Source organism: Macrotis lagotis, chromosome 5 (genome assembly GCF_037893015.1).
Source record: "Macrotis lagotis isolate mMagLag1 chromosome 5, bilby.v1.9.chrom.fasta, whole genome shotgun sequence".
NCBI classification, from domain to species: Eukaryota; Metazoa; Chordata; class Mammalia; order Peramelemorphia; family Peramelidae; genus Macrotis; species Macrotis lagotis.
In genome coordinates, this window is record NC_133662.1 from 140,507,322 (window position 1) to 140,519,733 (window position 12,412).

Sequence of the window (12,412 nt, forward strand, 5' to 3'; positions counted from 1 at the left end):
AAATTTAATACAATTGAGAATAGCTTTATTTGCTAGGGTCAAATCATGAATTTTTATTTCTTCTTTGAAAATGATTTTTGATCTTCCTACTTCCACATTCCCTCCTGTGTGTGGACAGGTAAGAATTCATAGGTGTGCCTTTGTAACCACACATGTGCAATTGCTTTCCATGAAGGCAGTGTCAGAGGGTGGAGATTTTCAGACATTCTTCTAGTGGGCAGATGTTTGTATACTAACATTTAACATTTAAAAATAAAGTAATGAGTTGGAGTCTCCAAGAATCAGAGCATATTCTAAAATTTTATTACCCAAAGTTTGTAATTAGTCAAAATATTTTATAAGTATGAACTCCAGAATGCTGAATTATAAGCTCAGCAGAACTATCACTTTCATAATTTAATTTACCTTTTAATCTATTTCAACAAATACTCATTAATCACTTGTAATGTCTTTCAATTTCCTCCTCGATCAAGTGAAGGGGTTGAAAGAGATGACTCTGAGCCCTTTCTAGATTTATGATCTAGAACTTCCTTTTTTTATAGACTGATTTTCATTTGCTTTCAACCTATTATTCCCTTCCTTCCCATCTTCATGGAGAAGATGTCAGTTCTCAGAGGTTCTGAAAGCCATCATTAAGTCCTTATGACAAAGTGAACCAAATGATTGCTCCCACAAGCAAGCGGGGGTATAAAGGAATAGATTTACTTATATTCTAATGATACAGATGGTGAATATTTAGTAAAGCTATATGTTGGTAGATCTGATTTTGCTTCAGTTTCCTCTACAGATACTCTGTTCGCAAGGGTGTCAAGAAGTTTAGTATAGGAAAGCCTTAGGGCCTAAGGTGCTATAACACTGAGCTGAGAGGATGTCTATTCCAAGGTATGGGGAGGGCTGGGATGGGAGAAAGGCTACCAGGGTAATAAAGCCTTTAGCTGTAGAGAAAAGAAACCATTATACTATAATGTCAGTGTCTCAGTGACTTATAATCCTATATGTCTACTTCCTCTAAAATTACCTGTCATTTAGCAAGTAAGGAATTTTCTCCTTGAAATCTGTTTCCTCATACCAGTTTCCCTTTCATAAGGTATATAGGCCTAGCCATAGCTTGAAGCACTGCTTAAAGTGACTATTCTGTTGATTTCAAGCTTTATACATGTAGTTTTGATTGGAAAGCTCCTGAGGACACAGTGAAAAGCTGACTAGAAGCCAGCTATTTAACCTGTATGAAATTTAGGTTTTTCATTTATAAAATGAGGATAACTGTAATTCCCCAAGGGGTGTGTAAGTGGATTAAACAAGATAATGCTATAGTTTAAAAATGCTATATAAATGTTTTAAGTTTTAATAAATTGTGATTTGTTTTAATGTAAATGTGAGTTTTATTTTTCATTTCATTTTATTTTATTTATTACTGGTAAGAAAAAATGCCATGGGTACAATAAGAGAAAAAAAATAAGGCACTGATGATCTTTTAAGAAACATCACAAATTAATAAAATGGTAGAGAAGGGAACTGTTAAATATGCAAATCAAAATATGTTAATTTTCTCTAGATGTAAAACATGTTAATTTCATGCTATTTGTTTTGATTTATGTAATTAAGAGTAGAAAGCCATTATTTCCTGAAAAAAGGGCAACTTGTTTGCTTTTCTTCTTTTCATTGTTGGAAATTTTAGTATAGCTATATAAACTCAAGTCCAATATTTTGTGTTTTGCTATTGGGAGAGGAAATAACTTTCAACATGTTCTCTTCTTGGGGTGGTGACCTCTAGAACAAAAGTTATTACACAAACCAAGAAATGAACAAAGAAATAGAGGTAAAGCCTAATGTCCTTCCCTGTTAAAAACAAATGACTGAGAAATCAGTTTTCATAAGGAAATTGTATTAAAAAAAACAGACCAGTGGTGTTCAAAGTTTTGGAGTATGACAACTCTTGTCTCTTAGGGAAAAAAATACTTTCGTGGGCCCGGTCTCCTTTTTTTAAAAAAAAAATATGATAGTATTACAATCTTTTGATTATGAAAAAGCATAATGAGAAAAAAAGTTGCTATCAATTTAATAGGGATTATAGCTGTGATTTCACCAATATAATCAAATCAAGTTGACAAGCATCTATGATCTCTGGAGATACTGTGCTAATCACTGAAGACACAAAGAAAGATAAAAGATGATCCTTACTCTCAAGAAATTCAGTCTAATGGGAGAGGCAACATGCAAACAACGATATACCCAAAATATGGAAGATGAGATAATCACTAGAGAGAGAAAGCACTTAGAGTGAAGGGGAATTGTGAAAAGTTTCTTGTAGAAGATGGGATTTGAGTTGGGACCTGAAGGAATTCAGGAAACCCAAGAGGTGGAGATAAATACAGAATTCTAAGCATGAGGGGAAAGTCAGTGAAAATGCAGTCTTGGAATGTCTTGTGGGAAATATAGGAAGGAATATCACTGGATCAGAATATATAGTGAGGAAACATGGAAGGTAAGAAGAGGTCAGAGGGTTTGAATGCCAGAGGGTTTTGTATGTGATCTTAGAGTAGATAGGCAACCACTGGAATTTATTGAATAGGTAGGCGACCTTGTCAAGCCTATACTGTAGGAAAATCAATTTGATAACTGTTTGGAGGATGGACAGAAGTGGGGTGAAATCTGGGGTTAAGGGAGTCAACCAGCAGGGTATTAAATTGGCTTGAGTGTGAGGTGATGAGGGCCAACACTAGGGTGGTGTCAGTATCAGAAGAAAGAAAGGAAGCAAATGTGGGAGATGTTATGAAGGTAAAGTCTATAAGATCTGGCAAAGATTAGGTATGGGATTAGAATGAAAAGTTGAGGATGTTACAAAGGCTATGACTGTAAAAAGAAAGAGTTGTCTCAGAACAAATGATGGGTAAGTGAAAAACAGTGAGTTGGACAGACTGAGTTTAATGTGTCTTTGATACATCTAGACCATGATGTTGTTGGAGATGAGTCTAAAGGTGAGGAAAGAGATTAGAGTTGAATAAGTAGATAAGATATGAAGATCATTAGTAGAGAAAAGATAAAGACTTGATGAGAACTGATGAGATCATCAAGTATATTGGTAGAGAGAGAAAAGAGAGCAGGATCCGAATGATGGAGCCTTAGGTGATATGTACTATTAACAGGATAATGATTTTGCAAAAGAGACTGAGAAAAACAACCAACTAGATGGGAGGGGAACCAAGATAGAATAGAATTATAGAAACCTAGAGAAAAAAGAGTAGAGGCAATTTCCAGGTAAAGAAACATCCTCTTCCAATCCACCTTGGTGCCTGAGAGGCAGTGTTGAAAAGTGTATAATGAGGTAGTCTTGGGTTACTTCTCCATCTCACACACAGTGGGCATGTCACTCTCAGTGATGCAGACAACTCTCTAGGATTACAAATTGCAGAGATTGTCCTGAACTGCCTCAGATCAATAATACTTTAAATATATAAAATACTTTAAAATGAGCAATTTGTATTAATTAGTCACAACCTCTCAGTGTAATTATGACTAAAAATAACATAACAGGTATTGATTTGAACCCAGAAAAATTTTTACTCTAAGTTCCCTACATTAATAAAATGATAAGCAAGGTTCAAAAATAATAGTCTCCCTGCACTAGAAAAATAATAATACATCTATGTGTGAGGAATACAATTTGTCAATTAAATAGATGGTCTGTTTAATTTATTGATTTGTAAGGCTCTTGCAATAACTACAATGCATAGATAGGATACCAAATCACTAAGACACTCTGTAAACAGTAAGGGTTTAATAAAATAGAATTGTGATTATATGCTTCCATTTTGAGAGTAGAGGCTGTTTTGTTGGTTGTATTTGTATCTCTGGTGTTACATACAGTGTCTGGCAGAAAATATTGTGCTTAAAAAATGCTTGTTGATTGTTACCAATTTACATACACTAAAACAAAGGCTTAAGGACTGCTTATAGTCTTAGATTGGAATTGTGTTATATTGAATATGATTTTTAAAAATTGCTTGAAAATTTAAGGACCAGCACTTTGAAATTTCCAATGAAATTGGTTTTATAATAATGATTTCTGTATCTCATAATAGATATTATTATGCATTCTATAATAATATATAGAACTCTTCTGTCTATACAGTGTCTTTCACTTATAGAATACATTTGACCTCAAACGGTGGGGAGTAAGACATTAAAGTTTAGAAATTTTTGCTTTTTTAAACTGTATTCAGTATACTAATATGTTCAAGAAAAGTACATAGAATAGCTGTTTAACTAATTACATTAAATATATTTGTATAAATCAATTTATTATGAATCCTCATAGTTGACTTTTTATTATTTCCAAATTTTCTATTTTTACATACTTTTCATAAAACAAGGATCTTCCTAATCTATTAATATGATTTGTTGCAGAAACATGTGGAGTACATTCAAAGTACATGAGAGCATCTTATCCAACCAAAACCTTCCCAAATCATTACACTATTGTCACAGTAAGTTATTAACCAAGTGGTTTAGCTGAAAAAACTAATAAAATGATTTGTGGTCAAGATTAGGGAAGAAAAATATCCTGCCTGTGTTATATGTCACTGATTAAGGACAATTATCAAAGTCCTGTTGGGGAAAGGTTATGGTTCAGATGATGATTCAAGAGAGAGTAATCAGAGTACCATAGTGATAGTAAGATCAAAGGATTCACTGGTATCAGCAACTATGTAAAATAAGACAGGTAGCGTGATTGATTTGGAGATTGGAAATCGTGACTTTCGAGTGGTGAGGGATTCTAGAAGTCACTTGAATTCAACCCACTTATTTTTACAGATGAGGAAACTTAGGTCCTGGAAGGTTAAGGGAGTCATCTAAGGTCACCAACTTATGGAGTATCTAAGGAAGTATTCAACTCACACCTTCCTCTCCATAAGGGCCACATTCTGTCTATAAATCACAAAACCAAAGGTTTTAAACAGGGTAGGGGGAGGTAGAATTGCAATGTGAAATCTATCATATCACAGGATGATGAAAATGGTCTAATGGATTAGTGAATAAACTTTAATCTTAAGAGATGCCTTCATAGGAGACAACTCTCTTTTTTTATAATTGTCTTACTAATGTACCTTTGCTCCCAAAGGGACTTCAATCTGCTTGTTGAATTAGCATTTCTCCACTGTAGCAAGTAGCTGATTTTTACTTAGTTATACATCTTCAGAACTGACCATTGTGACACAAGAAGAATCCACTGATGGAAAACTTATACTATAATAGGAAATATAGTTATCCAGTTGTTAGTGCTGACTCCAATGATTTTGTATTTAGAATCATACAATGCTAGATCTAGAGCTGGAGGGGCCCTTAGAAGTAATCTAACCCTTGCCCTCCCTCATTTTACAGATGAAGAGAATTTGATACAGGAAAATTGTGGCTTTCTCTGAATATATTTTAGATTTCCTTATCTTGTACATGACTTTTTCCCCCAGTAAAATGTAAACTCTTTGAGGATAGAGATTTTTTCACTTTTGTCTTTGTTACCCTAGTGACTAACATAGTTCTTGGCACATAGTCATCGCTTCATACATGTTTGTCGAATTCAAGTTGTATGGGAATGGGGTTTGGAGGAAGATAATGCTGCCCAGGTCGACATTAGATATATCAGCATTTAGGTTTATTTATTTATTTATTTTGCGTCTGGGTAAATATAAGCATTTAAGTTTATTTTTTGGATCTAGGTAGATCAAGATTGAAACTGAGGCAGACTATTTTAGAGGTAGTTGTTAAATGGTACTGGCAAAGATGGGAAAGAAAGAGGAGGCAGTGAAGTCTAGTGCTCTGCCACAAGCTCTGCCACAAACATCAAGGAAAAATACCAGAGTGATCAGAAAATTTGAGGAGAAACCATTCAAAGGTCTGCAGGCCTTTGGCAGCCTTAGGGGGATTTAGTGAGTAAGGCTCTTGCAGAGGCTTCTAACACATGGATAAGGCTAGAACCTATATGTACATACCAAAGCAGAGAACAAAGAATAGGGGCAAGCTGGCAACTGGTTCTTTACAACTTTCCATTGTGGACTGGGGACAAAGTCTGAAGTTCTGTGTGAGGGCAGAACACAAGGACCAGGGATGAGTCTGCAGTTCTGTCCCTGTTCCCAGAATGGAGTTTTATGTCCAGTGCAGATAGATGGGTTTTGTGTCCTAAGCTGAAGAGTGTATATCAAAAATGTGTCCAGAGCTCTATCTTTCTGGCCCTGGATTCTGGAACTGGGCTAAACCTTATGCTGATTTATTAAAATAGACAACATGAAATCCTTGTTCCAATTAAGCCTTCCATCTAACTGACAAGCTGCTGGGAGGGAGCAGGGCTGGGGGGAGGCAGGCAGCAGTTTTCCTTTGGAACTTTGGCCAGGAGGAAACCTACAGTTGAGTCACTCAAATCTAGGACTTTACTCCGAAGTCTCTAAAACTCAGACCAGGAGGTCAACAATCAAACTACACTGTAGATCGAACTTCTAAGGGCACCCTTCAGTCTGAGGCATACCTGAAATCCTTGGAAACAATGCTAAAGTAGAGGAAATTATAGCAATACTTTAGATAAAAACAGATTAAGATCAAAACAAGGTTCCAACAGTCCCCTCCGGAAGTATCAAAAGCTGAACTTAATACAAAATTCCAATTCCAGAAGCAAGACTGGAAAAATGAGTAAATGATAAAAGACTTCAATGATAAATTGTGAAGCCAGGATTGTATAAGATAAAAACCCTGGAGGAGAAAATACTTTCACAAAAATCTATAAGTAAAGCCTTAAGAGAAAAATTCATAAATCAACTATAACTTTTGGAAGAAATGAAACAAGCATTACAAAAATGACATAAGTAAAATGAGAGAGGAAGGTTGGGTTTACTGTTCTGCTTCTGTTATGTGTTTGAGATGGCCAAGGGATTTATAGGTAAAGATACTGTGGGTCATTTAAAATTTCAGGACTGGAGCACAGAAGAGACATGAGGGTTGGCTATATAATTTTCTTTTTTTAAAAATTTATTTTTATTAAAGATATTATTTGAGTTTTACAATTTCCCCCCCAATTTTACATCCCCCCCACAGAAAGCAATCTGTCAGTCTTTACTTTGTTTCCATGTTGTACCTTGATCCAAATTGGGTGTGATGAGAGAGAAATCAGGATATATAATTTTCAGTCATATGTATATATAGGTAATTACTGAACCCATGGGACTTCATAAAATCATCATTAAAGTATAGGATGAGAAAAGAGAGCCTAAGGCAGAGTTCTGACTTTAACATATTCAATTAGATTTGGTTCTGTAGTCTGTCTTGCCAAAATCTTTTTGGATCCTAAATCTGTCATTCAATGTATTAACTATTTCTTCCAGCTTTGGATCATCTATTCTATCTTAATATGTAAATTTGTTTCTTTTCCTTTGATTTATTTTTATTTTAGGGTTTATATCCAGAATCCCATGGAATCATTGATAATAATATGTATGATGTACATCTCAACAAGAACTTTTCACTTTCTTCACAAGAGAAATTCGATAGAAAATGGTGGTATGGACAACCTGTAGGTATCCAATATCCAAGTTTCTAACATGATAGAAAATCTTACACATGGTACACAATCCACAGGGATTTTCCTTAAACTTCAGTCTTTGTTACTTTTTTTAAGGGTTTTTTTTTTTTTTGCAAGGCAAATGGGGTTAAGTGGCTTGCCCAAGGCCACACAGCTAGGTAATTATTAAGTGTTTGAGACCAGATTTGAACCCAGGTACTCCTGACTCCAGGGCCAGTGCTTTATCCACTGCGCCACCTAGCTGCCCCTTTGTTACTTTTTTAATAAGTGAAATAATATTTAAAGTTCTGATAAAAAGTTTTGATAAAAAATTTTCTTTAAGACTGATACCTATTTGAAACCACTTTATGAATAACAATTTTGTTTTGGTGTTATTAGGAAATTGGGATGGGTTTTTTTTGTTTCTTTCCTAACTTTTACTCTTAAGCAGAGCCTCAAATAGATAATTGCAGAAAGATGGAATTCTGTCCAGTTTTTAAAGACCATCTTTACGAGTTTCCTTCAAATTGGTTGGTGATCAATCCAGTGTGAGAAAACTCAATTCAATCAACCACTTCCTAATTATCTATTAGATCCAGAACATGTTATTCTCTGAAACTTTTCTTATAACTAAATTATTTAGCTGATATTGACATTTAAATCCATTTACCCCTTGACACATTTTCTTTTTATTCTCTTTGACACCCAACCTGAGTGATGGATTGCTGAAAAACCCAAGTCAAGCTCAACCCACTCTACCTCTTAACATTGCTCTTTAGGGGTAGCTAGGTGTCACAGTAGATAGAGTGCCAACCCTAGAGTCAGGAAAATCTGAGTTCAAATGTGGTCTCAGACATTTAATAATTACCTGTGTGACCTTGGGCAAGTCACTTAACTCCACTGCTTTGCAAAATAAAAAAAAACCACAACATTGTTCTTTAAATAGGGCAAAGAATGGAACTCTGAGCAGGCTCTGTTGTTGATTTGAAATTTCCTCTCATGATTTCTATAAATCATCTGTCTATACTCTTTTTTTTGAAAGTCAAATTTTAGATGTGGTTTTAACATTTACAAACATTATTTTTAAAACTGAAGGATATTGCTTATTATTACTGGGAACTTTAATTCTAAATAGTTTTAAAAATTCCAGTGCTATGATTAATAATTATTTTAGATAACTAAGTGATTTTTACATATAAATTAGTCACATTATTTTCCAGTTATATTAGAATAAAAGTAATAATGAACTTTAAGTAAATGGATGAGTTTTAAATCTCATGTAAATTATGCCAGTACAAATTATAATAACAAAATGATTTTTAAAATACCAGTTCCTCATACTACTTTTTCAATAGTATTAATAATTCTTAAGTGAATCATTTTTGAAATTAAGAACTCATACTACTTTGAATGTCATAGGACAAGAGAATAATTATTTTAAGTAAATAAAGTCTTTAAAATTTGAATCAATTGCACCACTTTCTAATTGTTAAAAAAAATAGTATTTTTGACTAAATGATTTTGTTTTAAATAAAAAGCAATTGTACTATTTTTAATTATATTAGAATAGTTGAATTGTTTTCTTTGTAAAATTAGAAAACATGCATGATTGTGAATCATGCATAGAAACTAATCTCATTGTCTTCAATCTCCTTTATTCATGTTAATAGAAATCTTTACATTTATGTTTGAGGCCTTTCCTTGATTGATCTTAAGTTTCCTGGAAATTTACAAATTGAAAATTTTCTTTTGTAGTAAACTTTTGATTTTATCTTCTTACAGGTTTGGCTAACAGCTATGTATCAAGGTTTGAAGGCTGGGACTTACTTTTGGCCTGGCTCTGATGTAGACATTATGAACTCATTTCCATCCATTTACATGAAGTATAACAAGTAAGTCAAAAATATGGTAAGAATTAGTTAGGTGGGAGCAAGTGGGAAGTTGTATTCTATGTAATTTTTCCTCAAAGTCAGTTAGTTCTCTAAGTATTTGCATTTCAGGTTAATGGAGGAAATTCCATCTTTGGTTCTTACACTGATGAAATCTCAAATCCTTGAAATATTAATATTTTGCTGCCTTTTGATTTTAGTTGGCAAGGTGAAGTTCCTTCTCTTGGACTGGTTTCCTATTCACCTCCCCTCCCCCATTCCCTATGCAAGGTCCATCTATTTCTCCTTCCCCCCCCCCCCCTCCCTGGAAGGATACATAGGATTTAAATTGGAAACACCAGTATTATCTCTTTACACTTTTTGGGGGGGAATAAGACAAAAAGAAGTTAAATAATATTTTTTTTTAAAAGGAGAGGAAATCATAGAATCAAAATTTGAAGTTGAAAGGAACATTGGAGGTCATCTAGTCTAACCTGCCATTGTATATATGAGGAAATTGAGGCTCAGATTGAGTGTTTTGCCTAAAGTTGCATAGGTAGGAAGCAGTAGAATTCGAATTCGAACCTGGGTGCACTGACTTCAGATTAAGTGCTTTTTCAATTATATTGACAACTCCCTTTTGAGAAAATTTAATTATACAAATTTAATCATCAGATTACAAATCTATTTGTGTATTATCATTAACATTATAAAATGCAATTTGTTCCTGCTTGATTAACCTGTGTTGGTAGGTCTGTGCTCATTATGATCTTGTATCTTCTCTTAACTATTTCCTTTAGTTCTGTTCCATTTGAAGAAAGAATTTATACACTGTTGCAGTGGCTTGACCTACCTCAATCTCAAAGGTAATTACTAACATCAAATAAAGGGAAGAATAAGTTATATATATCAGATGACTACTTTATATGACAGATTAATTTTAATGGATATAAATATGCCATGGGCCACTGACATGTCCTGACATGGGTTGAGGTCTCTTTGCTCCTCCCCAAGTCCAGTGTGCTGTTTTAGGTTAGCATCTATTCAAATCCATTTGATTCTGCCTTCCAGTGAATCTTTATGTCAGATGAAACCAAATAATATTCATTTTAAACAGTATACATTTAACTAAAGCAAAATAGAGAAAGTAACAAGGGAAAGTCCCCCACATCCTAGAGCCTAGAATGTCAATCTTGGAAACAGAGATGCACATTCTTGGTCAATTCTTGCTCCTAAGATTGGGGCTCAGCAAGAACATCTCTCTTTGCTCCACTGACTGGGCCTCATTCCTATATAGTTTCTGCTTTTCCTTAAAATTGCTATAGTCATTCATTGCTAGTTTTTGCTTTGCTCTGTTTTGGGTTTTGCTTGGGTTTTTTTTTTTTTTTTTTGCTTGTCATCTAGAGGATCTGATTCCCTCAAAAGGAATGTTATCTTTTCTTTAGAGAGACTTTCCTGGCCAAAATATTCCTTGAGGCTAAGTAGCACACTTTAAGATCTATTATTAATTGGAACCACAATCAAACTCAGTCAGCATAGCAGAAAGGCTCTACTTGTCAAAATCTGACTACCCCAACTACCAGTAGAATTTCTCAGGCCTACTTGATCTTTTTTATTTCACAATATTCCTTTGATAGTTAGACCCTAGGTCCTATATACTTCTCTGGATCTTAATCACCCTCAGAAAACTTAGTCTTAAGAGCCTCATTAAAACCTCATTTCTAGGGGTGGCTAGGTGGTGTAGTGGATAAGGCATCGGCCCTGGAGTCAGGAGTATCTGGGTTCAAATTCTGGTCTCAGACACTTAATAATTACCTAGCTGTGTGGCCTTGGGCAAGCCACTTAACCCCGTTTGCCTTGCAAAAACCTAAAAAAAAAATTAATTCCAAAATTGTACCCAAGTCACCAATCCTTTTTTTTAAAGAGTTTACCCATATCCTTATTAGATTTCAGTTTCTTAAATTCAAAAAAATAGCCTAGTCTATTCCAGTCTGTTAGGATCCTGATTTTGTTATCCAGTGTTAATTATCCCACCAACTTCATTTTTTTGGCACCTAAAAATAAATAAAATATTCCATATGTTTTTTAAAAAAAGAACTTTTAAGAATTGGTCTATTAAGAGTTCATTCTTACACATACACATATATACATACATACTATTAGGAGTTTATCTGGGGGCAGCTAGGTGGCACAGTGGATAGAGTACCAGCCCTGGAGTCAGGAGGACCTGAGTTCAAGTCTGGTCTCAGACACATAATAATTATCTACCTGTATGACCTTGGGCAAGTTGCTTAACCCCACTGCCTTGCAAAAACTAAAAAAAAAAAGTTTATTTGAGTGATTTCTCTCCATTTTCTATCCTGGTCCACTAATTGTTTTATGATTGTTAAAAAAAAAACAACTTAAAAGACTTTGATAGCCCAAAGGAATATATTCTTTTACTTTATCTGATGAGATATATATATATATATATATATATATATATATATATATATATATATGTATATATATATATATATATCGAGAGAGAGAGAGAGAATTTCTTTTGATCTAGTGAGAATGACTGTGTTAATAAGGTCACATTCCTTCCTTTGGAAATAGGGATAGGAAACTTCTGACTCCAATGGGCATCTTCCTCTTTTCTTATAAATGCTGTTAATTAAGTTTTGACAGATATGCCATCTATTGACTTCTGATATATCTCATTGAGTGAATAAACTGCAGTTATATCTCTCTACATCACATGACTAATTATTAGCAGTGCGCAGTCAATGGTCCACCAGACAATTTTAATTCTACAGATCTGATCTGATCAAGGCAGGGTACAGAATTGTTTCTCCCCACCCTAAGTCCTAGACATTATGTGTCTCCTAATAAAATGTAGTCTAACATTTTCTGGCAATCATGTCACATTAATTCCCCTAAAATTCAAAGTTGTTTCTTTTTTTTAGATGAACTGCTATTTAGTTAGTCCTACCCTAGTTTGTACTAGAAAAGT

At 34.2% G+C, this 12,412-nt stretch overlaps 1 protein-coding gene across 4 annotated transcripts in view; it reads left to right on the forward strand.

Moving 5' to 3' along the window:
* The window catches only part of ENPP3 (ectonucleotide pyrophosphatase/phosphodiesterase 3), a 111,886-nt gene that overhangs the window by 25,893 nt on the left and 73,581 nt on the right, over positions 1–12,412 (forward strand). For all 4 annotated transcript variants that reach the window (XM_074187599.1, XM_074187601.1, XM_074187598.1 and 1 more), the window contains exons 8-11: positions 4,408–4,487; positions 7,439–7,558; positions 9,329–9,438; positions 10,215–10,280. In XM_074187599.1, the coding sequence (XP_074043700.1) occupies positions 4,408–4,487; positions 7,439–7,558; positions 9,329–9,438; positions 10,215–10,280 (376 nt within the window). The remainder of the gene's footprint in view (positions 1–4,407; positions 4,488–7,438; positions 7,559–9,328; positions 9,439–10,214; positions 10,281–12,412) is intronic.